The sequence below is a fragment of the Cygnus atratus genome, chromosome 18, assembly GCF_013377495.2.
Source record: "Cygnus atratus isolate AKBS03 ecotype Queensland, Australia chromosome 18, CAtr_DNAZoo_HiC_assembly, whole genome shotgun sequence".
Classification (NCBI taxonomy): domain Eukaryota; kingdom Metazoa; phylum Chordata; class Aves; order Anseriformes; family Anatidae; genus Cygnus; species Cygnus atratus.
This window is the reverse complement of record NC_066379.1, coordinates 5,220,878-5,248,535: the sequence shown is the minus strand read 5'-3', so window position 1 is coordinate 5,248,535 and position 27,658 is coordinate 5,220,878. Positions and strand designations below refer to the sequence as shown.

The following is a 27,658-nucleotide window of genomic DNA, read 5'->3' as shown; positions in this document are numbered from 1 at the left end:
AAGGGCTTCGTACAGCTGGGCCCGTGCTGTGGGGCCCTGCCTCCTCCTGCCTGGACCCCAAACACCCCAAAACATCCCAAAATACCCCAAAACCGCCCCAAAAACACCCCAAAACATCCCAAAATACCCCAAAACCGCCCCCAAATCACCCCAAAACCGCCCCAAAACACCCCAAAACACCCCAAAACTGCCCCAAAAACACCCCAAAACCGCCCCAAAGGTAAGGGGTGAAGCCACTGAACTGCTTGGCGACGCGGCCTGCAGGGCCCCAGGGGTGGTCTCTGCCCCCGAGACAACCCTGGGCAGGGGGAGGAACGTGGCCACAGGGCGCTGCCCCCACCCGCGCGATCCCAAAACGACCCCGGAGCTCTGGGGGGTCCCCGAGGCACCACAGCCCCGGCGGTCTTCAGCCTCTGTCCCTGCCTCAGGTGGAGGAAGGGTGCTGCAACCCCCCCCCCCCCCCCCCCCAAGGCACATTCCTGGCAAACCCTTGCTCCAAAGAGAACTGCAAGGGCCGTGTGCTTCCAGGAGCCTCCCCGAGGAGAGTCTCCGACCACGGGGAGGATTTTGAACACGAGCGCTGCCCCAGCCACGTACTTAACTTACACAAACACTAACTTCTTTTCCCTTACACTCCTCAGCCCAACCGTGGGGCTGTGATTTGGAGCCCCAACACCTCCCCTGTTCAACGAGGCACCAAACAGTTCCCAAGAAAGCCCGGGCACGGACAAGGAAGACGCAGACCAAGCCGACTTGTCTTCTAAGAGATGCTCAACCTCCCTTTTCAGGCATTACAAACGAAGTGTATAGAGCCGTGCGTTTATTTTTTTTTCAAGCTGTGAGGGGCGAATTCAAGAGCGGGATTACAGAGGTGGGAGCTGTGCACCGAGACCAGCTCACCCCCTAGTGAAGGGTCCTAAGCCTGCACTAAGGGGCAGAGCTGCTGGTTCAGGAGCCCCGAAGCTCTGCGCAGGGACCGCTCGGGCTTTCTAGAAAGCACACAGGACCAGCAGAAAAAGCTGAAAAGCCCTGGAAAAGGCAGAGGGACAAACTGCTCCATGAGGAGCTCATCGGCACGCTGCTCCAGCACTGGGAGCCCCGTGCATCCCCGGTGGGATGAGGGCAGGACACCCGAGGAGCCCTCACCGCTCCCCTCTGGGCTCCCCCGCACGGTCCCTGGCCCCGAGGCAGGAGGGGATCCTGCAAGGCGAAGTGCCCCGCTGCCCCGGCAGGGCTGCGAGCGTTGGAGGCTCGTCCTGCTCACAGCACCGCTGCTTGCCCCTTGGCACGGTTCAGTTTTAGGCGCTGGAGTGGAAGAGAAGGGTGAGAGAAACTAAAAAAAACCACCTGCTAGAGACAGCCCTTCAGAGGGCAAAGGACTCACTGAGCACCAGCCGTGATAAATCCTATGCTCTTTATTGCAGATTCAGTGTTAGTGTTCCGGAGAGCCCAGCTGCAGCGGAGGCACCGTTCCACCCCCCTTCCCCGTGAGGTTCTGCCCCAGTCCAGCAGCCCCAGGCCCCTCCAGCAGCCGTGCCTGGTTTCGCAGCGCGGACGAGCGTTCAAGCGAGGACCCAGACCCTCGTGTGACTTCCCCCTGAAGCACGGTAACGACCCAAGGCTCGCGAAATGAAAAGGCCAGCACGTTAACTAGCACCTCTTGCCCTGCTGGGAGATACGTGAGAGCTCGTTCCCAGCGCCCAGTCACGAGGGGTTTGAGCGGCCCCGGAAAGGGCTCGCCCCGAGCTGCCCTTCCTGGCTGCTGTGCTCCGCCAGCGGTACGTGCCACGCCATGCGAGAGGAGCAGAGGCTGGCACGGAGCTGCTCGGCTCTGCCAGCAGCAGGCGGTGCCGCCGAACGAGGCACTCCTTTCTGCGCTCTCCCGGGCGAGCCACGGCCAGAAACAGAAACCCCAGCGCCGCTTCCTCTCTCGCTGTCCACGTGCAGCGATGAGCGTTCTCTATTCCTTTCTCGTGAGCTGGCAGCTAGGCTTTTTTTTTTTTTTTTTTTACTCCCCCCCTCCCCTTCAGAGCAAGAGATAACACTAAAAAAATATAAAGGAATTTAAAAGTTCAAACCCTCCTCACTTCTCCGTCTCTCTCAAGGCTGTAAACCCTCCCCATCGGCAGTGGCCTCTCCTGTTCACCTGTAAAGTGCCGGTCAGGTGGATTTGCTTCTATTGGATCTCACGGCTCACGACCCTGAGAGCCTTCACCCTTCCTACAAGAATAAACAGCTGTGTTACGTCTATAACTTATGGTATTGCCTTTTCATGCATGTGTCCTTCTCTCGTGGAAGCCAGGACAGGGGCAGCACCAGCTCTAGTCATCGACGGTGATGTTGCGGAAGAGATAGGCCATGGACTCCCCGTTGTGGATTCGCCGGATGGCTTCGGACAGGATCAAGCTGATATCCACAGTCTTTATCTTGGGGCACTGCAGCTTCTGTACCTCGTGAGGGACTGTGTTGGTTACTACCACCTGCGGAGTGCCAGAAAGAAAAGACCATGAATGCATCAGGGACACAATTAATTCTCACTCAACAGCTACCCCAAATTAGCTCCATGACTACCAGCTGCTTCACGGTTCAGGGCAAGGCTGAGAAATCCCTGTACGTCAGAGGAGGAGATGAAATGGGCTTCTCCAAGTGACAGTCAATCTGTTCAGGGGACGGCTATCACCAGAGCTCTACGACAGCCACTACCACGGAGGCCGCCAGGCCCGTTCGGACCACAGGATCTGACACATCTGATACCAAGAACGAGGTCTGAAATCTCATCCTTGTGATGTACCCAAGAGCCCGTCATCAGCTGGGGGAAAGAGAGGCAGAATGCCTGTACTGTGAGAGAACAGTCACATGCAGCCAGCTGTGGTGAGGGAAGCGTCCAGGCAGGGGTGACTAATATCTGCGCGTTGGGGAGACGACATGCAGAGAAGCAAATCTCACCCGAGCAAGCATTAATCACAGCCAGTTTTCTGTGAAGAACCAGAACTGAAAGCATCTGAAGAAACCAGACACTTCACAAGGACCAGCACGCGGCAGGGGCAGGACCTGCTTCTAGTTTTCAGTGCCTTAAATCCACCATCAGAGCCAGCCCTTCCTCTGGGGCCCAAAACGTGGGCTCACCTCGTCGATGGAGGACTCCTCTATGAGACGGGGTGCGTCTGCAGACAGGAGCCCGTGAGTGGCCATCACGAAGATCTTGTAGGCTCCGCGCTCTTTCAGAATCTCTGCGGCGGCTACAAAGCTCTCCACGTCATCAATGATGTCATCCTGAGAAGAAACAGAAATAGCATCAAAGCCAGAAGCTAACCGCACCTGCGGGGCAGGAGGCGATCTGTAAGGTACTGTGGCTTCGGCCACGCACAAAGGAAAAAATCCCTGCCTATTTCAGCTCTGTTGAGATGCGAGAACATCCCTACGCAAAACCTAGGGCCGTGCACGCCGTTTCCCTTATTTACAGCCCCTTTTTATTAGGGCACAACACAAATAGCGTGTCTTGGAAAGAAACGAGGCTCAGCACACGCGTGCAAAGCAGAGCCCATCTGCAGACAGGAATTCTTCCCTACTGATAGGAGCTGCGTGTTGGTCATTACACAGCAGCATGGCACAGCAAGCATGGGAAGCTCAGCCCGGTTTCGTTTGTTTTAAACACTTTAGGAGATTTCTTTACATATCCTAGATTCACTGAATATTTGCAGATACCTAGTATTTGTTAATTCAAGTGGACAAAGTTTTCAGGTTTTACAAGGCTAAAGTATGAAGGGTTTTCAACAGAAAGCTGAAATAATCAAGAACTAAAGAAAAATGGCAAAACTGAAGAAAAATGAAGAACTGATGAAAACCAAAACCGAAGAAAATGGCAACAATCGTGTTCCCACCCTACACCAGAGGTCCCTCTGGGATAAAGCAGCTCAACGAAAGAAGCTGGTAGGAGGCCCCCCCGCCCACTCCTCTCCATCACACTCATACCACGATGATGGCAATTCTTCCTCCAACATCTCCAACCACAGTTATCGGCGGTTTCTCCTTGGCCATCATCACTAAAGAAGAAACAAAACCAGATCAGTTAGCTGTGAGTCAAACCGCAACTGTCCCACCGTGCAAGAGGCCCACTCCTTTACTGAGCCTCGCGCTGGTGCACAGGCACAGCCGTGCGCCTTACATCATCCTGATAACCCACCTCAGCGGGTAAGCGCTGTTTTAACCATCATCCTCCTCCTTAAATGAGCAGCACTGCTGCTTAAAGATGAAACTCTCCGTTTCTGCGGGGACCAAGCACTGATCTCAGAGACACGTGGATCTAAACTTCTAACAGATGCTTGTGCAGGGAGCGCTACGAAGCTCTACCTCGTTTATGGGGACCCTCAGCGACTTCTTGCCTCTGTGCTCCAAAACAGGACTCGAGGAAAGGGGTCTCTCACGACTGGGAACAACAAACGGGATTCCCTGAATAACCCCTCTCAAAGACACACGGTTTGCAGCATGCAATTTTCCACTGGCTGGGCTCACTGATTTGTTTGAAGGATTTCACAGACTGCAGCTCGCGCGCTTACTCTTGGATCACCAAACGTGCAATCTTCCAGAGGACACGAGCGCCCTAACAACACCTGCACAGGCAAAGAGAACTCGCGACGTTTTGCTGAATATTTTAAAGCACATTAATGGAAAGAGCAGGACAAAACCCAGTCCAAACTCAGCTCTACAACCACAGCGCAACCAGCAAGTGGAAGCAAAAGTATATACGGATGATCTGTGCCATCTGGCACGTGGTGAAGAGATGTACCAAGAAACAAGGATCCGCTCCTTCCTGGCTCTACCTTTGCACTGACAGGGCTCATGCAAAAACACCATACAAAAAACCCCAGCAGGGAGAGCACGTGGAGGTGGGTACGGGAGTTTCGTTACGTGATAATCTGGGCCGATCTAACCACTGAAGCAAAGAGGAACACCAACATTTGGTAACTCTGATCCAGCACACCTGCACCCCCGGCTTTTACGCTATCCACAGGGAGTGCAAAGCGTCCTCCTGAGGCACTTTGTACCCCTCCTCTTTGTAACTCACCCTGCCAGTATTCTGCCCACAACAGCTTCTCAGATACAGAGTTTTAGACACCTAGATGGCCAGGTATTTCTCCTGTAAGACAACCTACTTCCACGTAATACTTTACACATGAGCAGCATGAAAAAACACAAGGCGCTGCCCATCAAAAAGCCTGTCTGAGCATTGATTTCAGCCCTCCCGGGTCAAGAGTCCTACCTGAAACTCCCCGTCCTGCACAGCAGGCTGAGCCAGTACTATTCCCACAGCTCACCAGCACCCGGGAACGCTCACAGCCCAAGCACCGCTGCGTGAGTCAGGCTGAGGGATGCGATGAAAGCAATTACGAGGACCACAGCTCCGAAGATTCATGTGCAGCGCTGTTCCTCGTACACAAAACATACCCTAAGCTCACCAAAACTGTATAAAAGGTGACCGGTAAGTTCTGCTTTGTCCAAAAGAACGTTACTCGTTGCTAGGTTTTGCTGTTAAAAATAAAAAAGCAATCACAGCTATCTTGGACGTCAGAGTTAATTGCTCTTTGGAGCACGCATTCCTCAGCCTCCCTTGCATTGTTGTTTTTGAGGCTCTTATCAAATGCAAAGTCCTGTCTAAATCCTGAAGGAAAACAGCCTTATGAGAAGGAAGAGTACTTGTAATACAGCAGGATTAAGCTTCAGAAGAGATAAGCAGACCATAAATTTCAATCACAGGCTCTACCTACCTGCTTTGGTTAGTTATTAGTTTATTAATCTAGTTGGGACAGTAACAAAACTCCTGGTGGGAGCTATGAACTATCGAAAGGATTAGGTCTGGCTGCTATCCGTGTGCATCCACAGACGAGTACCACTTCTGTTTACAACAGCCAGGCTAGGGAAGACTCTAAGCAATGGTGAACAGATCCCAGGGAGCTGAAATTCAGCACCATTTTACTGAAAAACACATGAAGTTTCAGCAAATCTGTATCTTCCCATTCCATAAAGGAAGCAAACACATTCCTTATTAGGCTCAGAGGCTAACATTAGCAGTGCTTTTTACATCTTTTGTCTGCTTTTAAACGCTGTACTTCAAGTTTGCTTTATTTTTAAAGTATGGTAGGCAATGTGTCGACCTACCCGGATCCTAAAGAGATGTTCTCCCTTTTCCTTGTTCAATTTTCTCTGCAAAGAAAAGAAAAAAATTGCAAGCCAGAGATCCACCCACAACCACATCAAATCGCAAGAGAACTTTGATCGCTCCAGCACGATGAGGGTGTACGCAAGGGTTACTGCAGCCACTTTTTTTTTCTTCCAAATCTTTGGAGGTATCTATATGTGCACGTCAGAACTGCTGCGAGAAGGTGGCTCGGAAAATGATTCAAAATAATAAAGAACATCCTCCTCCCAGTCACTAAACCTCTATTTGTATGTAGAAAAAGAGGAAGGCGACAGAAGTAAGCCACAGCTGCACCTCTGCCAGACATAGCCCCTTTGATTATTGCAAGTTTAGGTCAAAAGTGTTGCTGCTTTTTTTTTCCTGGAAAGTCAGGAAGGATGCTGGTTGTATCTGTAGCTTTTTGAATATAAAAAACAACTATTTCTATGAAGCAAGAATATCAAAGAACACGGGGGTGGTGGGGAAATCAGCCAAACGCTCTAACCTGCGCCTTCCTTCTGATGTAATACACACCCAAGTGCCACGCGTTACAGGCGAGATGATCACTGGCATGAACAAACAGCATTCCCAGGTGCTTAAACCTGCTGCTTCAACTAAGTGGTCAAAAACAGGTTAAGGAATGCTAAAATTAAAGTAAAATAATGCTGCCTTTACAACAGAGCCTAGGAACAAAAGGCTGCTCAAGAACTGCTGCAGAGAGATCTGGAAGGGTTGATAACATCGCCGTGCCCCAGCCTAAACATAGAAGAGATAAGGGGGCAGGGAAACAGAAACAGACCTAAGGTCACTCCAGTTTTTCCACCCAACTCACGGCAGTTTGCTGGGCTCTGGGTTTGAAGCAGACCATTACCTACAAGTACAAAGTAGGGAATGTCAAAGCCACCGCAATGGCTTGTCGAACAGATGGTGCTCCACGCCTTTTCTCTGAGGGGAAACGTGCAAAGCTTCCACGTGGACTTGTTAAAGCACAGCCCCAAGCTTCGAGACAAAGAGCACAGAAAGAAAATGTCTCCAAGGCTGCAATTCCTGATTTTTGGGTGACACGAGCTGTTGCTGCCCTTTTAGCACAGCGCTTTAAGGAGTGCAGCTGGAAGCACCTCTGGCACGTTGCTGTTACAGCTCCATGTGCCACCTGATCGGAGCATCACACCGGCCCACAGACTCCGGACCATAAATAAGCCATTACGCTGCGTAACACTTGGTAATTAAAGGCACGTGTTCCCTACCTGAACAGGGAGGGCAGGGGCATGCCAGGATGCAGGAGCCCGGCCAATTCACTCAAAAACCCGCAAAGAATCACAGAAAGCATTAAATAATTGCTGTAGGGCTCTGGGACTGCTCCCAGTCCGGGGTTTTGCCTCCCTTCTGGCTCCAACAACGCCCTTGGGGACCCCAATCTGTGGAGTCTTGAGGGGAAGCATGCTCCACATCGATCTGCTTGCAGCCCAGAGCAGGATGCTCCACCGTTAGTCTCAGCTGCTTCCCCCAGGAGGACTCCCGCTTCCTACCTGGGTTTATGATATCTGAGCCAGGAGGCTGGTTGTTTTAACAGCCAGATTTTTTTTTCTGGCCGGTTTCGGTGTAAGGAAGCAGACAGCTGTGGGTTAGGAGCGCGTGCCCTACCTTCCACAAACACAAGACGAGCACAGAGCCGAGCCCTGTTTTACTCTATCGCCAAACTTTATGATGCTGGGATTGCAGCTGCTGGTACACAAGGCAGGAAGAGCCGATCAAAGGTTTTGTTTGATGTGCCACTTGAGGTGGGAAGACACCTTCCAAATCACTGAATCAGATAGGAAGGGAGGCGTAACCGAGGGGGGGTAAGCACAGACTCACAGCATCGCCATCCTCAACCCTGCTGCGTTTTCACCTCTGCTGGACAGAGAGCAGATCCCTGGCAGAGAATGCAGCACAGGCAGGACGCACTGGAAGCTTACAGACTGCTTTCAGACAGGTATTACCCCAGTATCCTGCAGCTCCAGTACCAGAGCCCAGCACTCACTCAAAACCAGGTATCTACTAAGATTATAAAACTGGAATCATAAAACTGGAGAGGAAAAAAAAGCAGCTTTCTGCTGAAAGTTTTGGATAAGCTCGCACCATAATCCACCCCACATCTCCCCCGACAGACAGCTACCGAGCTGCAGCTTGCTTGTTCTACACGTGCCGTAGGCATGCAGGAATGTAAGGTCATTAGTCAAGGGCTGAGCTTCTGCAGGAGATAAATAAAGCGGTGGTACGCAGCAAACTAGTTCATGTTTGGGTAGCTGAGGACTGAAAACATTTTTCCTTTGAAACCACAACGAAACAGGACAAGGGCAAATTTCTGTACGAGCTCCCATTTACGGGGCTGTCCAGCAGCACAAGCTCCCACAGCTGAGATTCCTTCAAGTGACACGACTGGAAATAAAGTTACAGTTCCACCGAGGCCCTGACAGCAGCCAGATGTGACATCCTGGAGGACGGGATCTTCTGCAGGGTAGGACAGGAAGCAGAAGGCCAAGAGTAACCGTGCACATCCCTGTTTTGTTGCAAGCGCACGAAAAACTCCCCTGTCAGGAAGGAGACGACCACGATGAAGTTCCAAACTTCACTGCGAAACCCCACCTGTCCCCCAAGGCCCAGGAGGAGTTTCACCGGCATCACAAGCCTGGTTTAACTGATTTCATTAGTGCGCAATGACTGGGTTAATGCGAAATGCCTGCAGTCTTACTTGCCTTCCCCCTCCCTGACTTGTCCACAAACTGGTTGGATGTTCTCCTTAAACTTCAAAAGGGGAGCTGCTTATCAGCAGCCCCAGCCCCAGCCCGGGTAATTACGCGTGGCTGCGCAATGGATGGCTCTATCGCAGGCAGCAGCACGCTGCAATTCCCACGATCGGTTCTCAGCTACCTTCGCTGCACCCATCGTTTTTGTCCTACCACCACCTACCTAGAAAGCTAAAATCCTCCCAAATAAGAGCTGGATTTCGACTGTTTGATCGCTGCTGTTGCGAGAACACAAGCAATCCTAAGGGATCCTAAGGGGACCGTTTTTCCCAGAATAAAAGGTTTCCTCCTATTTACTTCGCCTTTGCTTTCAAGACAGCAGCTTATCAGCTGGTGGCAAGAGCACAGGAAGAAGCTCAACAATGGTCCCAGAGCCTATTCACAGTAGCCACACAAGCACCCAGGCTGTGTCAAAACAGCCCCATGGCTAGTGCAACACGATCACCTGGTTCTCAAGGCGAAGAAAGCTTCCAGCAGTAACGATGGCTGCACGAGGGGAAAGCAAAGGCCAGCTCATCTCCTCAAGCTGCGGACAGCAGTCTGTCTCCGGCTGTTCCCTTGCTAGTCCCACTTTTGCATTTCTTTTCTGGTTTCAGTGAGTTCTGCACTGTAAAACCCCACCTCTAGCACAGGTTTGCCTGACGCTGCTGAGTGGGTGAAGCAAAGGGGAGCAAAACTGATGCTCTGCACACCCAGAAAGAGTTTAACAAGGACCTCCCCAGACCTCCTCCTACATCAACCTTTCCACGAGGAAAATTCAGCTGCCCTAGGGTTGGTTATACCTGCAGAGCCCCACCGATAGCCATTTCCCGCTTGTCTTTTTTGCTCAGAGATAAGCAGACAAGCTTAATCTTACACGGCAGCTCCAGACCAGGATGCACGGTTGCATTTTTGACCATCGGAGGGGAGTGACGTCCGTCGTCCATGTCCTGCTCCGTGCACTGAGCCTCTCCGTGGATCACTGCTAGTCCCAGCCGTAGTCTCTCAGCGTAAGACTGAGCCCTGCAGGACAACCACAGCATGTCAGGAAGAGGTTGGCTTGATGCAGCTTCACAGCCCAGTGAAGCACGACTCCCCCAGATCCAACAAGCAAAGGCTGTGCAGGATTTCCCCAGGAAAGAGCTTCACTGAGAAGCACTTTTGATCCCCAGTACCCCAAAGCCCACTCCACCACCTGGCCCCACACCACAGGGATCTCCTGGTGTTCCTCTGCATGCTAAACGTTCCCTGAGATGGTCAGGCCCTGCTGAAACTCACGCAGCCAGCCTGACCCCAAGTGAACCACCTAGCAGCAGCAGCAGGAAACTCCTGAGCTCACTCCCGTGGGGCTGGGACTGCAAAATTCAGCTGCCCATCTGCGCCACTACAGATGCCCATCTGATTTCCAGCCACAAACGCCTTACGAACCAGATTGCTGATGCAAACCCTCCCTTACTTTTCCCCAGTGTATTCCCCAGCAGCCCAGACATTTTCCAAGTTATTTTTAAACCAGATGATAAAAAAATCTATTTACCTTTTAGCTGCATCAGGAGATTTGGCTACAATAACTGCGTTTCTGTAATCCGGAATCTGGATACGATAAAAAACTGTTTAAGTAAAGACCTTCTCGAGAGTGCATTTCTGATTTGATACGTGGCTGAAGAACTGTACCCACTCACTTTCCCCAGCCCAGATTTTCCTTCTGGGGTACAATTACTGCAAGGCAATTGCACCCCTTTTCAACACCAGTATTTGCATAATCTGCCCCAAATGCCACACAAATAGGGTTAGCACTGGCAATAGTGCAGGTGATGCAATCTTTTCACAGGTCCCACTTTGCACAGGACTGCAGTTCACTACTGGCATCCACAAGCTACGGGCTTACCTCCAGTGCTAACTGCAGCTGTGTCTGAGACACGGGGCACAGTGCAGGGAAGGAAGGAAGGAAAGGGGTCTGTTTAGAGACAGACCCTGGGGCCAAAGGGGTCAGCCCTGGCTCTACAACGCGGAGCCCCCAGAGCCTGCGCAGAGCAGGCCTCAGCCTTACACTCAAAACGGTCACAAGGTGGGACGAGTTCACTGTGTTTAACCCACCCCACACGGGCTGGCTGCAGGTCCGAACCCAGGGCCCGGGCTCCCCACGTGCAGCAGCCCTGCTCTCACCACGCAGGCATAAATCAATCTCCTGCATTTGGGAGACAAAACTCCCATCCCCAGGCCCTCTGTGCTCAGCATTCCTAAGCAGAGCCCAAGACAAAGTCTATCGATAATTCAGATCAGTCAGACATCCACCACAGAACAACGGGTGAGCGGAGACACTGTAACAGGATTTAAAAGGTGATTAGAGGCAGGAGCATAAATAGCATCTCTCAAATGGCACGAGCTCTACAGAGAGCAATGAATTTCAATCGAGGGCTCGAGCTCATCTCCAGCTTATGGTCAAGAATTCAATTTCTACCCAGGTGCAATCATGCAATCTAATTTAATATAGCATTTTCCCACTTCCTTGTGGAATATGCAAAAGGTATCCCCGAGAAAAAAAGATTCATGAGCAGAACAACTGATCTAGCCTGACAATGCAACCTCTGCGTAAGCAGCACCCCAACACCGCTACTGCGTTAAGCCAAGCTGATATACACAGAAGTAGAGTAACCTCACTTCTTCCTGTATATACTGAATCAAGAAAGGGGATGCTCGCAGGTTGTCTACAGGGAAGCTGAAGAAGCCTTGAATTTCCTTTTGATGAAGGTCCATAGTGATAATGTGCGTTAACCCTACGAAAGGAAAAAAAACGGCTTATTGAGACAATTCCCACAAGGCTGGAGTTCCTTAAACATCTCCATTTTGCGGACTGTTTCAGTTATTAGATAGACCACTATGCCACGTGTTAAAATGAGCATAAGCAGGGAAAAAAAGTTTCAGAGACACGGGAAGAAACAGGCATGTGATAAGACACCGCCAGACTAGCAACCGTGACCATTTCAACGCGACACTTCTAGGCCGCTTCCCCAGGCATGAGTTAAAGAAATAAAAATAAACTCCCCCAAAGCAGCTCATGGTTTTGGCGGCACGCCTGCGCATCTGACAGGAGAAGAACGGAAGGGCAGGCGCCCTGCAGGACGCCAGCAGCTGCGAGGCAGTGCCCAGGCCGGCCAGGCTGCTCCCTGCGACACTCACCTGCCTTGGCCAGCATGGAAGCCAGCAGCTTGCAGACTATGGAGCCCCTCTTCCTCATTTTGCTCTGTTTGCTGTAGGGGAAGTAAGGGATGACCCCGATGATGTTCCTGGCACAGGAGGTCTTCAGTGCATAAGCCATTATCAGCAGCTCCATTACGGCAGTGTTCACATCTCTAAAAGGTTTGAAAAATATTCCAAATATTGGGTGTTTTTCCAATGCAAATCCTTTTCACACTATACCCATAATTCTCTCCTCACCAAATTTCCAGGTAAATAGCGTCGCGTCTTACGCTAATGCAAGCGAGACCTGTACTGTGATCCTGCAGCTCCTTCCATCGTGCCACAGCACATCATGATCAACTGCTAAATGCACAGGAAGCGACTCCAGCACTCAAGAGCTGCTGAACAGAAATTGATTTCTCATTCTGACACAAGGTACACGATGACTCCCTCCATCAACACAGCAAAAAGGGCACTTTTTCCCCACTAATGTTGGAAAAAATGTCACTTCATACAGTATATTCTAAAATAAAACAGTCTTTAGAAGAAGGAGCAGCACACATGCAGCCGCCACAATTTCATCCACACTAGATTTACTGGACTATTTTTTATTTATTTTTTTAACAACGTAAAAGCAAGTTACTTTCCCTGTCTTAAATACAGTACTCTGCAGCTGTACCAAGTCCCAACAGATCGTTTTGGCAGAGGTCAGCATCTCCATGCTGAGTTACCTAGAGATGGAAGGGACAACAGCAGTATAAGCCCCAAAGAACATTTACTTGGAAAGTAAAACAAAAAAGTGACGCCGGCAGAGCACATGTAAACCACAGCCAGGAACGCACATAAAAATCCATCTGTGATGAGCTGCACCACGATGACTGGTGCGCCCCAGGAGGAGTGCGTCAATCTGCATCTGAACTCATTTTGGAAAGGGCAAAGAAGGGCAATTCCTTTTAATTCCTTACAACCAACACCAGGGCAGGCCCCAACCCCACATCATTGCCCGCAGCATCACAAAGCAACTCGAGATCACTTTGGAAGTGAAGAACGTGCACTTGGGAGCGAGCAGGACTTGCAGTCCCTGCCCTGAATAAAGCCAGCCGTGCTTGTTTCCTTCAGCAGCCGCCCGACATACCACTTCCCCAGGAGGGCCATGCTGAGGGTGGCCCTGCTGCAGAGCCACGGGGTGACAGGGCAGAGGCTGCCCGGGCCATCCTCCCACGCAGAGCAACGAGCAGCACAGAGCATCTCGAAGCCCTGCAGAGCTTTTTGGCAGCTTATATTTTGGGATTATCCTCCGGCCCGCCTGGCCTGCCTTCCCCCAAGAGCTCAGAGACATTTCCCATCCGTGTGCGACACAGCACATTCCTCTAACCATTTCTCCATGGCTCTCCCTTCCTTCGGGACCAAACCTTCATTTGCGGCTCATCATTTGCGAACGCTCCGCGTCTCTTTATTCTCCTGCTGGCTCCGCCGAGCCCTGCACAATGCCGCTCGTACACAAGAAAGCTTTGTCAGCTCCGAAGCACCCAGCCAAGAATTACATAAAACAAAACCCCCGCCACGGAGGGCAGCGAGCTAACAAAGAACCACTTCTTCCCTTTGGTGTTTCAGTCGTGCCAGCGTGGCTGGGAGAGGAGAAAAGGATGCTGCTATCAGTATCGGGTAGAACAAAACAGCCAAGTTTACATCTGTTTGAAGGTCGTCCACGAAATTCAGTGTTTTCCATCATCGCTTCTCAAATTACTTTAAAAAAAACATAAAACAGAGAACATGACTGCTGCTGCGAGGGGAGCTCGCCAGCAATCCCGAAAGGTACCCGCAGCCCCCGTGCTGCTGGGGGATGCTGGTGCGGGGAGCGAGGGAGAAACTACTCGAGGAGGAGGAACGCCTCTCAGTATGCAGGTGGGGGTACACGCTGGACTCTGGAGAGCTCCTGAAGCCTTGCCATCCATCTCCGGCAGCCTGGAGCCCGCCTCGCTGCACATCCCTGCTCTCAGGGCTGAGCAAATGGCCCAGGTGAAGCTGCCAAGGAACTTCACAGCAGCTACCAGCGCCACCACAAGCCTCTCCTTTCACTCCGAGCATCTCACTAAACCAGCAGCTCCCCCGCTTTCCCTACCCTCACTGCCCAGTACCTACCGTTACGGCACGGTGCCCGTTTCAAACGGGCAGCAACCTACAAACGGTCGTGCTCAACCCTGCTACTGAGAGGCCCCAACCCTGCCGAGCAGCGAGCAGAACACGAGGACGCGGCGATGCTTGCCCAGCTGCCAGCAGCTTGCAGCTCCTGCTGAGCCAGTAACGCTCTTTGTGGCCCTAACGAGCCTTGATCCACTCCCCATGCCCCCCACCAGGGATCCGCCCCGCGGCTTTTTGATCCGACAACCCCCTGGCACAGGCAGCAGCAACCACCCGGTAAGGAGTTCCTGAAACCAAAAGGCTCGTGCTGGGAAGCTGGGAAGCACCTCGCAATGGGAAGTGCCGCCCCTTCTGCGTGCTCTGAACTGCACACCTGCTATTTCTGTTTGGCGTCTCCTTGTTCTCACGGAGCAGTGCCTCTAACATGCCGCTTGTCTAAAGGCCTCTCGCCCTCCCTTTCCCAGTCTCAGCAGTACCAAGACATTCAGTTTTCCCTCATACTCATGCCAGTCCCTACGCCAGCAGCCCCGGATGACACCTGGCACTGTAACTTCTTTAGTTCCGCTATATTTTTTGGACAGAGAGCTTGCATCAAATATTCAGGTCTTTCTGTTCCATCTCCATGCATTTAAGATGCAGACTGTGGATTCACACTGCAGCATAACAAGGCTGTTTCCTCTCTCTACTTTTCCAGTAAATTCTAATATTTTATTTGCTTTTTGAACCAGAAATGAGTGTAGAAGTCCTATTTTCAGGTTATCCAATACAGCGGTTGTTTTTTCTCTCTTGAAAAGGTCCCTGAAACCCTCTGCAAAATGGAGACGTCCTTGAACCTGTCCTCTCAAGCAATGCAGCAAGGCACAGCTGCAGCTTAAGAATAAAAGATGACCTGTCTGTACAACAGCGGCACCTCGACTGAAGGAGCTTCAGCATTTTTGCCAAAAGGAGACATTTCTCGACCTGGAATAATCAGTTCAGATTACAGAACAACAGGGGAATAAACAAGTTGAGGGCAGGGGAGGTGTTCCCCTCCCAAAAGCATTGTTAGTCCCTAATGCTCCGAGTTATCTCTCGGAATTCCTCACCCGTCTCATGTTTACAAAGCTCGCAGTTACAAGTTAGTTCGGAGAACTCTCCCAGCAGGGACAGCAGAATGGCACCGTTCACCTGGAACACAACCCTGCACCAGTGGGTTCTCAGCTTGCAGAGATTCAGTTGCTCCCTGGGGGAGGAAACACTGAGAGCATCTCTCTGGAGAAAGAGGAGCTCTAGGAAAACGTCTCAGCCTGCAGGAGGAACTCCACAAGTGAGCGAGCTGCTCTCGTAGTCCTCCCGATTCTGCTAACAACAAGCCAAGCATTACACAGAGGGAATGAGCGTGAATTCTCAGTGGGCTGTATTTCTTGCGCAAGCTAGGAAAATATTGGTTTCCAGGTTATTTTGCTACCTGCCGGAGCTCCGGTACTTACTAGTTCTTGTGATCTCCAAAATCGCAGCAGAATTTGGTATCTTGGAGAAAGCTGTCAGAACTGGAACACCTTTACTTTTCCTAATTGTGCAAAATGCATCGTATCAATACCCCATCTCTGAGAACAGCACCTCCCCTACCTGCTGTTGGCCATTTTGCAGGTGCCATTTGCATAATTTGCACATAGGCTCCCTCCCACTATCTTGCACGGACTACTTGGTCAGGACTCTGGAACTTCCTCCATGCTCCGATCTCAGCTTTCCCATCCTAACGCCATCTTTGTACACTCTTCACCAGCCAGAGAGAACAAGGCTCCTGGGTCAACAAGTGCTTTTCTGGCACCAGGGTTACTTTCAGCATTTATTTTACCTCTTACTCCAAGGCTAGAATGGCCCAAAGTAACAAAAAAAAAAAAAGGCCCACTTAGGAAAATGCATAATATCGTTAAGAATTACAAGCACAGAGGAGGGAAGGTCAGGATTTCCACACGAGCTGTTTCACACCACTGCAGTGAGAGGGGCAGAGTAATCCAGCCTGTGACGAAAGCAGTAGCTGCCGGGCTCTGCTGCTCGGTAATGGGAAGGCAGAGGAAACTGCACGTCCTGAAATGGAAATGCCAGTCAGAAATCACCGAGCAACTGAGCCTGCAAGGACACCACCACAGCCCGTGGCTGTTTCGCTTCGCCCCATCCATCGGGCTCCCTCTTGCCTCAAATGACACTTGTGCTGTTTGATGGGAAGCTTCTCAGCTGGCTGCGGTGCAAGCGATCCTCTGGGAATTTTAACAGCTCAACGCTACGTTGTGTCCTAAATTAAGTCAAAGCAATGAGAACCCTGGAAAAAGACATTATCATGCTGGCTAACGGCTAGCAAGCTAACCAGAACGATCTGCTGAACCAGAAATTGAAAGCACATCACAGTTGTAAAATCAAGCCACAAGTCCCTTACCTGGGGATCGTCTGTATAATGAAGATATCCTGTCCCCGGACAGACTCTTTTATTTCAACTCTTGTTTCTGAAGAGGATGAAAACACAGTCAGCTTTATTCCCAAACGTCAGACTTGCAGCGATAAAACGTGTTTTAATGACAATTTGGCCCAGAGGTCAGGGAAGGCAGCAGGACTTGCTCCTTCACCCTGCGTGCACATCTGTACGCTAGCCATGAAGAGGAGCCAAGTGGGTTTTTCCAAAGGCTGGCCCTGGGAAGCAAGGAGCTGGCATTGCATTCTGGGGAGTTCGCTGCATTTACAAGGCAAAACTAGGCTCAATGGCTGTCACCTTACTTGCAGAAGGCAATTACTTAACTCCCAACGAGAGATCCTTCCCATTTCTCCTGCTGAGTGCTGGAAGCTGTCAGTACCTCATTTATTAGGTAACAGAGAGCCACCCAAAGCAGAACATCCTCCAGTACTTACCAGGAGGCTAACCCAGCTCCTCCACAGCCTACGGGGCCAGCCCCGTACAGGCTGGGTAGCCCAGCACACCACCTGCAGCAGTGCTCAGAGGAAGAGCTCCCCAGCTTCACTACGAAGGTCGAGGTATCTCGACACTGACGTGAGCTGGAAATCTGAGCCTCCACTGAAAACACTTCCTACAGCCCCTTACTCAACGGGGAAAGCTGAGCACCAAAGCAGCTGAGCAAAGCCAAAGGTTTCCCAGGGTGCCCTCCTTGGCTGCTCACTTCCCACAGTCACGAACCCGAGGGCAGGGATAAGACAAAAGAGAGCAAGATCTACTGAGCTGCAGAACCCAAAGTCTAATCGTCCAGACATCTGCAGCCGCCTGAAGGGACTCTGCTGAAAGGAGGCCGATTTGTCGTGCAGTGATGAGGAACGACTTCAGCCCTCGAAGCAAGCAGCCCGATTTAAAACCAACCCCAGAGGGCAGGGAGCTCTCAGCAGCACGAGCACAGACGACCCAGTCACAACCGTACGCAACGCCGCGTGGCTGTCCTGGTGCTCCTGGCAGCAGCGCTACCAAAACTCCTCGTGGTGAGCCAGAGCCACTTCCATCACTTACTCTCACCTGAAACTCTCTTGCAAACACGGTAAACCAGACCTTGAAGTGGTAAATGACTTTCAGCCAGCCTCCGTTAGCCAACATCCTTGTGTTTCAGCCCAGCACAGGCAACTGAAAATGGGCACCTGCTACTTTTAAAGAGATGCAAACAAGCTCCAAGAGGCACAGTCTCCAGCTCAGCCTCGAATCTGCACTCTTCAAAGCAAGACAGGTGTCTGTGAACTGCCTGTGGTGGGGGGAGGGCTGGGAGAAGGGAGTAATTTAAATTTTACAAGGCAGACATTTAAAAGAAGGCCATTACTTTAAGCTCGGAGGATGGCTTCCTAAGCACAACAGCAGGTGATGTATTTTGTAGCAGCTAACATCCGAGGCAGGAATCTATTACAGATGAGAGATAGCTGACAGGCAGGCAAACGAGATAACACGGGGGAAGGAGGAACACACCTAATTGGTTTGTCTAAGGTTAGGCACAGGAGTTCAGCACTGCCACGAGCGGCAGCAGCATCACAGCTGAATCACTGCACTTACTAGACAGGTTTGACTGTCCAGGTGTCTACGATCACCCCAAAACAGGTTTGTGAGCAGTAAAGATTTCTCTTACCTCCATTGGTTTCCTGATACACCACGGATTTCCCCAGCTCAGCACCGAGACGTCTGGAGAGAAAAAAAGGAAGTTAAAAACGGAGAGACTGAGCGGTTCACGATCCAAATCCTGCTTGAGGAACACTGACAGAGCACAAGCTCTGCCCAGCGGGGAGCTGAGCACCGCAGCCAAGCTGCAGAAGGACACGTCTTGCCTGGTGACAACAGCTCCCGGGAGGATTCACTGGGATGGAGCATTTGAGAGCTCACACGCAGCCGTGTGCGCGCCCTGCGGCCGGTCGGGACCGTCACGCACCCGTCCCGTCGGTATCAGCCACGGAGCAATCCATCCCCTGCGACCAGCACCACCCCAGGAACCGGCACAAACCCCACAGAACTCAGAGGGGGAGCACACCCCAAAGGCTCGTACCTCCTCCTGTCTGGCTGAGACCAGCAAGGGAGCTCACGCCTATCAGAGAGGCGGCACAATCGCATCAAGCCTGATTTTCTCAGGAAAAGCAGCTGAACGTGTTCAAATTATAACAGCCAAACAGAAACAGGGCTTGGAAGGCACACGACTCCTAACGCCCAGCTCCCAGAGCCTTTCCAAGCTAACAAGTAGGGCACAGGAACAACCGCACACCCCTCTGCCGACACAGCCACCGCTGCCCCGTGCCATCACTCACCAGCTTTATGGCTGTGCGACTGCTGCAGCGTGCCAGGGCCCGCTGCTGGGCTGCGGGGAGTCCAAGTAACCACTGCTTTCAGGATTTACCATACCCCATGTCTCCTGAGACACGGCAAAGGACGTCTGTTCCAGCCCAGGCTTCCATCTGAGCAGCATCCACCAGCACACCCGGACCCACCGGCCACCAGGCAGGGGTCAGCGCCAGGGCTACGCGATGCTGCCTGCGGCAGAACGAGGCAGCGAGGCATCCAGACTCGACTAACAGCAACCGAGCCACTTTTTTTCCCCCCTCCTTCCAGTCTTCCTTCTCAAATAACTCGGCTGATTGAAGAGATTTTAATTCCAAGAAGTTCTGATTTTTTTTTTTTTCCCCCCAAATTACTCCTTCCTCAAGCATCAATCCTAAAACATCAATCACGGCAGATTACAGCCCTCTTTTCCATTTTAAAGAAACCTGCTATATGATAAAGACTCACTTTGGAGAGCATTTTAAAAAGCTCTAAAGCGCAGACTACTCCCCCAGGTGACACTTCTGTATTTAACAGCCCCGACAAGCAATCCATCAGTAAGTATTTAGAGGCACGTGTGCCCAACCCCAGCATGCTCCCACCCTCCAAAGTGAGCCTGGGGCAGCTGTGACAACAGGCACCCAAACGAACACGGTGTATTTGCTGAAGCGGCTGCAAAGGACGTATTCGGCGCGCACACGCCGCGATCCTGGCCCTGTCTGGCAGCACGCCTTGCCACGACCGGAGGAGCTGGGGAGTAAAATCCCAAATCGAGAGCTGTGCGTGGGTGCTTGGCTGCAGCAACCAGCCCGGCTCAGCACCCACAGCAGCGTCACCCGCAGCAGGGAAGCCACCCGAACCTCTAACGCAGCTTTTCTCCCACCAGCCCCAGTACAAAGGGGTGCTCAGCACCAGCGCTGCAGAGGGGCAGGCAGCTGGGTCGTGACCCCCAGGACCTGCAGCAGAGGTGAGCTCTGCAGCCCGGACCTGCCGGGCACTGCCCCCGGGACCCTGCGGTCCTTCTGACAGCAGTCAGGCATTCGCACACACGAAGGGGCAGCCCGACCGCTGTCAAGGCATCCAGGTCAAAAGAAGCTTCAGAACCAGGCACAAAACAAACCGGTGCGTGGGGTAAACATTCAGTGACCCACTTGTCCCTCCAGGACCGCACGGCACGTCTTGCGAGCTCCCTTCGGGGGCACGCGTGCCCTGCCTTCGCCGCTGCTGCGGGAGAAACACCCCGTTACCCAGCCCGTGTGCGTGCCCTTAGCCAACTTACATCTCACGGCACGAGGGAAAGCCTCAAAACCAGCCCGGCTGGGCACGTCTCTGCAGGACGCCCCTTGGATGGCGGCAAACGAACACGGAGGAGTTCTGTGACGCTCGGAGGATGCGGCTGGCAAGGTCCCAGGCGTGCACGGGGACAAAACGAGAGCCCAGCTCGGGCAGCACGGCAGCAGCGCAGTTTCTGTGCCGCTGAAACGAGGAATTGCAGTGGCAGGTTTGCTTCCTGACGGGAAGAGTGACGCTCAACAGCTCAGCGTGTCAACGCGGGGCACAGGTAAGAGCAGACGAAGTAAGCAGCTGCCAGCCTCGAGGAAGGAGCAGCAGTAGCAGCTCTGGCCGGACAATAAATACCAGATATGCTCCTACTGTCGGCTGCACGTAAACAAGAGGGGGGCAGCAACGGGAAGGATAGGAGAGAAAGCTGCCCACAGAGGTCAGACACCGCCCCTGCCTGCGGTGGTCTACGCCGCTGCGAGGTGCGGGCAGGGCAGAAGCGAGAGAAGAAGCGCTCCAAGGAGCCGAGGTGTTACCCGCGGGCACAGCCCCCTCTAACCCCGCTGCAGAAGGCTCTAGCCCCCCTGTGGAGGAGCGTGCCCAAACCCCGATTTAGCCAAGGCTATTAAAAGACTATCAAACTTAAAAGACTATTAAACGAGGAGGGCTGTTCCCCCAGCTCCTGTTGTAAAGCGGCGAGTGCCACGGGACTCGTGTCCAGAGGAAGATTTACGCCGAGGGCGAGGGCAGAGAACAGCCCGAGCCACCAGCCCGCCTCGGAGCGACCATTTGGAAGAGGCCACAGAAAAATTTCCACTTCCTATCGCTTCGCCCTTTTTCCCCTGCATTCCCAGCTCGCCTCTTTCCGAATCGCCTCCGTGCAGAAGCTCCCGGTTGCTCATTGCTTTTGGAGGAATTAAGCTGACAGCAAGACTTTCGTTTGCATTTGGCTTCAGGACCAAGCACACAGCCATGCAAACGGGGCTGTCAGAATTACTGCATCACGTTGGCTACGGACGTAGGCAGGGGAAAAAAAGGCAGTCGTTACAGGTGATTCGGAGCACTCCCACCAGGGAGATCCAGCTTGTTCAGCCAAAAAGAATGCTCCTGGTACCGTAGCTAAAGTGGTTCTTCAAGCAAAATAAGCTCCATCAGCAGAAGTCCTACCACGCAGCACGGTATTTGGCTACAAGGGGACTTCTGCTGGCACTGAAGTGTTTAAGATTGGAAGACGGTCGGGCTGATTTCACACAGTCTGCAGAAACGTCACTCGTTACCAGCCCCACGCAGGCCTCAGAGCACAAGCTCGCTTCTGGAAGCTCCCTTCTCCGCCCCCGAGGGGCAGAAACTCAGCCTGGTGCTGGTTTTGTTTTTAGAAGCAGTCCTCAGAACTGGGATCCGCGCAGACAGCTCCGCACAGAGCAGCCCCTGAGCCCCGTGCAGAGGGCTGGGCACAGCAGGGATCAAGGTACGGCTGCTCCCATCGCTTCGGGTTTTCAGTGCCACCTCAGAGCAAGGCTTCACCCTGCAGCCACTCACGGCCCCTAAAAGGCAACTAGCCCTGCTCCCCTCTGCCCTGCCGTCCTTGCACCAGCTCTGGCACCGACCTGACGGCGTGCAAGAGAAAGAATTCGCTGTATGGCTTCAAAAAAACCCTACTGGGAGCAATTGGTCAGTAAAAATTTACACTGATCTGGAATATCCCTCGCTAGAAACACTGCGCAGGAAAGATGATTGAGCTCTCCCCGGTCTCAACACACGCCAGGAGGATACGAAGCTGTGAACAGAAAAGCATTTAAGGTCTGCCTTAAATTCACAGTCCCAACGTGAACAGCCCGCAGGCCGCTTGCAGCTCAATAAGGAAGTGACACCCCGCAGGACTTCAGGAAGCACAAGGTTTTATCAGTCCTTGAAGCGCTGCTCTGAAGGCTGCCAAAAGCCGTGGCACCAGGCTCCTGGGACGAAGGGCAGCCCGGTTTAGAGACGTGGTTAATCAGAACTCGAGGTGCTAAGTCACTTGTGGCACTTCACTTCAATCCATTTCAGACCTGAGCAACTCTTCACAAGGTCGCAGTCGGCTAGCCCAGACAGCGCGGAGCTGCCCCTGCGCTGTATTTCCTCATCTCCCCTTCAGGAACAACTCGGGACAGAGGACGGCAACAGAGCAGCTTCCTGACGCAGGGCCACCTGCTCAGCTCCCGTCATCACCGTTTGGGCTCCCCCTTACCTCTCTCCCTGCACCCACAGGGGCTGGGGCCTGGAAGAGCCCCTGCTGCTCGCCTGCCCCTCGCACCCAGCGCCGTTCAGCGCGCACATCGCTTGTTCCAGCCGCCACAGGAACCACGCCGCCGGCTACTGGCAACCACGGCACAGATCCCCCTCTCCTCTTACCTGTCTGCCCCTGGGGAACGCCCTTCCCCTAAGCCTGGCACCAGCCAGCACACAAAGCCTTCTGCTCAGGCACCTTACAAGCGCCATCAAAGTCCCACGGAAGACCTCAAAGCCCAGCTGGTTGCCACGCTCTCCCTCACCCTTACTTTAGGGCCGTGCCCCATCACTCGCCCTCTCCAACCGTTCTATTTTCAGCTGGTCGTTCGCTCCCCTTTGTCAGGGACATTTGTTGCAGTTTCACCCCGCTGTATCTGCTTGCTTCCTGCCACGGTGCTGCTGTGTCTGAGACGGAGGAGTCGGTGCCAGCTCTGCTCCCGCGGCGCCAGGCAGGAACTCCTCCCAGAAGAGAAGGACAGGGTTTGGAGATGGGACAGCAGCAACACGAGGCTTCTGTGAGCTGACTCCCCGGGGCCCCCCTCTCGTGCTCTGCCACTCGCCTCGCTGACCTAAGGAGGAAGGGTGACGTTACTTCTCCTCCGTCCCATCGAAAGCTCCTTCCTCCAGCTGCAGAAGGCTGCTGCAAGGCCTCCCACCTCTGCCAGAAGCAGGACTCGTCTTCAGCTGTCACAGAAGGTGCCGCGCTGGTTTTACTGCTGTGCAGAGGGCTCCCTGGGACCAAAGATCAGAATAAAAAGTCTCCGTCTTTTTTTTTTATTACTCCGCGTTGCTTAGGCTTACGGCAACGCTTTATCTTCAGATCACCAGCGTTTTCCGTGCTGCACACCAACTGCACGTCCCGAATATCCCCTGCCCGCAATGACTGTATGACAACATCAAGTCCTGCACGACGCAGAGCCGCAGGAGCAGTGGGGACGCGTTTGCAAGCTTCAAAAATCAGATCTCCTCCGAGTGGAATGCCACGGTTGTAGCCCCGTGCCAAACACCGCAGTCAGAGCGGCCCGAAATGCATCTGTTGGACTCCAGAGATTAAAGGACTTGCTAGACTCCCTCCTCCTTCCCCCAGCAGCACGCAGGGCCCATCAGGGATCAGCACTGGCCACAGAAATTATCCTTCTCCCTTGCAAGCGCAGCTTGGCATCAGATGCCAAGTGTCCCAATTACAGCAGGAGTTTTCTTTCCATATGTGAAAGAATTAAAAAAAAAAAAATCACAACCCATTCACAAGATAGAAGCGAGCGGAAGGTTCAGACTCCGAGGAGCACCTCTTATTTAGTTTCACAGAGTATTTGGTTGTCCCAAGTCAGCACCATCTCCTCTCCCCGGCAGGAGCTAACATAAACAAAAGCCCTGGAGACTCAGAATGAGCTGAATCAACCATCCAGTCACTCGTCCTAGAACCAGGCGAGGAGGCGTAATAGGAAATGGCAGAGATCGGAAGCGGGCCAGAACGCCACGCTCAGAGCCTGCACCAAGTCAGCTCTGGAAGTTTTGCATTAAACGAAGCAGGAGATGGAACAGCTCTCAGACGCCTCGTTTATGTCACGCTGCCCCTCCCCAGGGTTAAGATTTTAAAAAAGGATAAGCTAGGAGTCCTCAGGTATCGATTTTAACTCGAGAAGGGATCTTCGGAGCCTCATTTTCACCCAGCTGGTAACAGGCTGAATGTTCCAAACAGATTCAAGGCTATTTCTAGGGCTCGCTTACCTTTCCTGCAACGGCAGCAGAGCTCAGACCCTGCGCTCTCCCCAGTCTGCCCCCTGTGCACCAGCACCACTAAAATAAGCCACCTTCAGCTCCTGCCTTCCTCTCAGCACTTCAGCACGAGGACCAGTTCCACCGGCATCACACCTACAGGCAGAGAGCAACGGAGCCTGGGTGGAGAAGGGCCCCAAAAGGCCCTGCTCCTGATACCGCGCGTCGCCTTCGAGCTCTTTCACCGCTCACACTAAAGGCCACTAAAACCCTTTAGAAAGGACACACGACGTCAGACTCACCCTACAAGACTTCTCCACCTCTACTAAAAGGCACAACCGACCGCCCCAGCAAAGCACGCGCTGGGATGGCACACAGAGGGGGAGCCAGCAGCCACGCGTCTTCAGCCACCTGAAAAAAGAAGGGGTGCATTGTAAAGGTGGTGAAACAGCCCCTGGGCTCCTACGGGAAGTCAGTGCGCAACCACAGCACGAGAGGCCGAAAAACACCACGAAGATTTTGGGAGACTTTTTTTTTTTTTTTTTTACAAGTCTGTACTATTCGACATCCCAGATTTTATACGCCAAGGCAGTTTCGTTGGAGAGACGTGTAACGCTTCACACTTGCCACGCGAGTGGTCACTGCTCCCATTTTACGGACGGCAGAGCTTTGAGTCTCACTTGAAGCAGCAGCTGCACAGCACACCAGTGTGCTCACACCACCGCTCGCGCACCCAGCGCCCTCACCGACACTAGAGCCAGAGCAAAAAGCCCCCAGTGCCTTAAAAAAACAAAAACAAAAAAAACTTATAAAAGTGTACTTCAGGAAAGACAGCCAGGAGGTCATGCTCTGGATTCTGCTGCTGTTCGTCCTCAGAGCATCCCTGGAAGCCCCGTGGAGGATTACGACCCTCTACGCACAGGTACGTCCAGGAGTACAGGTGCTTCCCTCCACCAGGGAGAAATTCCAGACGTTTTTAACACCTGACATGTATCACCTCTTGCCAGAGAAAAGCGAGTACAAACAGCACATCACACAGCCAGCTGTGTGCCGCAGCCTGTGGAAGCCTGCCCTGCGTCCCCTCTCATTACGTCTTTAGAAGAAAGCAAGTGATTTTTAAGACAGAGAGTAGAAAATAAAGATTGCTGGTTTGCTCTTTCAGGCCCGAGAGCTCAGAGCTTGTCCGCTGTCCCCCGGGGACTTCTGTCACAACCCGCGTTGATGTAACAGGACAGGCCTTCCCACGTCCTAGCTGTTTACGCAGACACTGTTCTCAGAGTTGTATCAGTGAAGGAAAAGCGATTTGGAATTGACCAAATATAGTTGAAAACAAAACCAAAAGACCACCCATGAACCAAAAAAGCTTCCTACTCCCAAACACGTGGATTTCCCACACCCAAAGCAGCCCATCGCCGTTATCCAACACGTGTCCCCTCAACACCAGCGATCCCAGACAAACAGCGAAGTCAGCTTCGGGGAGATTACCTGTGCTAAGGGCTGAACGCGCTGTTTGTTAAGCTGGCTGGACGGACAGCAAAGTGTTCTCGCAGTTTAAGGCAGCCCACCTGCTTTTAGCGATGCTTCCAGTTTAATTTTCTACCCCTCGGAGCAGGAATGAGCAGACGGCTGCCTGAGCAGGGCAAGGATGCTACCTTCCATGGAAGACAGACAAGGCCCCCCCAGTTTTGGGAGCAGCGTCCCAATAAGCACGTCCCTGCTTCTTAGGAGTTCAGCTGGGAGCTCCCACTTGTTGCCTGCCCCAGTTTGAACGGAACTAACCCGAAACAAAAGATGAGGTGTCAGTGGCAACTCCGCGCACCAAGCGCCACATCTCGGGGCTGGCTGTTACCTCTTTCAGCAGGACCCAGCGCCTCCACCCCCACCGCCCCGCGGTCAAACTCTGCCTAAAGCAATAGGCTGGAAAAAAACAGAGCGGGGGGAACCATGGCATTTCCCTAAACTAAACTCTATTCGGCTGGCACACGCTGCCCACCTCTCCCAGCACACCGAGACGCCAGCAGAACAACAAACCCACCCCAGTCAGTGCAGTGCTGGTGCTGCACCAAGGTCTGCACACGGATCTCCTCTCAGGCTCCGAGCAGTGAAGCAAACAAGCTCGCAAGTCCCTGTCCACAAAAAGCAGCAAAGTTTCAAGCATCTCCCCAAACAGCTAGACGCTTTCTGATGCCGGTTTAGCCAACTTTCACCTCCTCCTTCCCCAAAGCAGCAGCCGCCGTAGCTGCGTGCCAGCCCTCCCGGCACCGAAATGGATGTCAGAGGCACCACGCAGCTGGAGTGTTTTCGTCACCAGGTCTAAAAAAAGGGCTGAGAGGGCTCAGCCAGCACCGAGGCTCGGACGGACGGGGCTGCTGGAGGCTCTCCACACCAAACCTCCGGCGCAGGGGCGTCCGCGGCGCGGCTCAGCAGGGGAAGGCGGACACGGGAAGGTGCTGGAAGCCTCCTGAGCCTTCACCCTGCGTGCACGGCCGGGCTGCGGGGACGAAGGCTCTCGAGGGACTTACTCCGTGATGCGCTTGGCCAGCTCGGTGCAGGCGGCCGTGGAGTTGGCCGAGAAGACCCGGTAGCCGCTTCTGGCCGCGTTCATCGCCAGCGCGTCATGCAGCCCCCTGGGAGCCCGAAAGTGAGAAAAAACAGATTTGTAAGGCAGCAACAGCTTCCGTGGCATCCTTTTCTTCCTCCCCGCCGCTATCGCCGCCCCCTGAGGGGTGGGGAGCAGGAGGAGGAGGAGGAGGAGGAGGAGGAGGAAGGTCTCACCCAGGGCTGCGCAGGGATGTGCCCGCCCAGAACCCGGCCGCGGTGAGCCCCCAGCCCCTTTTTGGGGTGCCCCGGGGGCTGGGGGCAGCCGGGGGGGATGAGGGGGGTGGAAAAGGGGTGAGGGGGACGTGGGGGGGTCCCCGTTCGCTCCAGAGTCCTCCTGTCAGCGCCGCGGCCCATAGAGGCGGGCGGCTAGAGCGGCGCCCCGCCCGGCCGCCATTTTCTGCCGCGGGGGGGGGGGGGGGGGGGGGGGGGTAGCGCCCCCCGCCGCCATCTTAGGTGAGGGCACGGCGCTCCTGCCCCTGCTGCGGGGCGAGAGGCGGCCGCTGCCGCCGGTACCTGAGGAGGAGGAGGCGTGAGGACGGCGCAAACTCCCCCGCCGGCCTCCTGTCGCTTCCCGAGCGCGGCTGCGGCGCTCCGCGGCCGCCTCTCCTCTGCGGAAGGGTGCGAGGCAAGGCCCGGGCACGGCGGGGGCTTCGCTGCCCGTGCCCAAGATGGCTGCCGTCCCGGCGGAAGCGGCGCGGGGGCGCTCTGGGCTCCGCTCTATGGCAGGCGGGAAGGGGCGGGGCCCTGAGTCCTCCAAGGTCCCTT

The 27,658-nt window shown here is 53.4% G+C and overlaps 1 protein-coding gene across 7 annotated transcripts; it reads right to left on the bottom strand.

Annotated features, from left to right (window-relative positions):
- Nucleotides 1-1,399: 1,399 nt before the first annotated feature.
- On the bottom strand, nt 1,400-27,658 carry PRPSAP1 (phosphoribosyl pyrophosphate synthetase associated protein 1). Of its 7 annotated transcripts, XM_035570538.2 has the most exons (12): nt 27,407-27,658; nt 26,815-26,919; nt 18,351-18,403; nt 16,679-16,745; nt 16,186-16,332; nt 12,121-12,293; nt 11,602-11,717; nt 10,478-10,533; nt 9,821-9,966; nt 3,973-4,043; nt 3,127-3,273; nt 1,400-2,480 (listed from the first exon to the last, which is right to left on the bottom strand). In XM_035570538.2, exons 2-12 carry the CDS (start codon nt 26,895-26,897, stop codon nt 2,322-2,324), a joined length of 1,218 nt encoding a protein of 405 aa, XP_035426431.1. In that variant the 5' UTR covers nt 26,898-26,919; nt 27,407-27,658; the 3' UTR covers nt 1,400-2,321. The 7 variants fall into 7 exon arrangements, with proteins under 7 accessions (XP_035426431.1, XP_035426435.1, XP_035426430.1 ...); XM_035570542.2 differs by lacking the exons at nt 16,186-16,332; nt 27,407-27,658 and adding an exon at nt 27,068-27,277; XM_035570537.2 differs by lacking the exon at nt 27,407-27,658 and having other exon boundaries at nt 26,815-27,014.

Excerpts from the sequence above, each read along its gene's own strand:
- PRPSAP1 (XM_035570537.2), bottom strand. The coding sequence starts at position 26,978 with ATGCCACGGAAGCTGTTGCTGCCTTACAAATCTGTTTTTTCTCACTTT. Across the intron at positions 16,333-16,678 it reads ATTATACAGACGATCCCCAG|GACGTGCAGTTTCCTCTGCC; the intron begins GTAAGGGACTTG and ends TTTCCATTTCAG. Across the intron at positions 12,294-16,185 it reads ACCTTCCCTCCTCTGTGCTT|AGATGTGAACACTGCCGTAA; the intron begins GTAATTCTTAAC and ends CAAACCTTTTAG.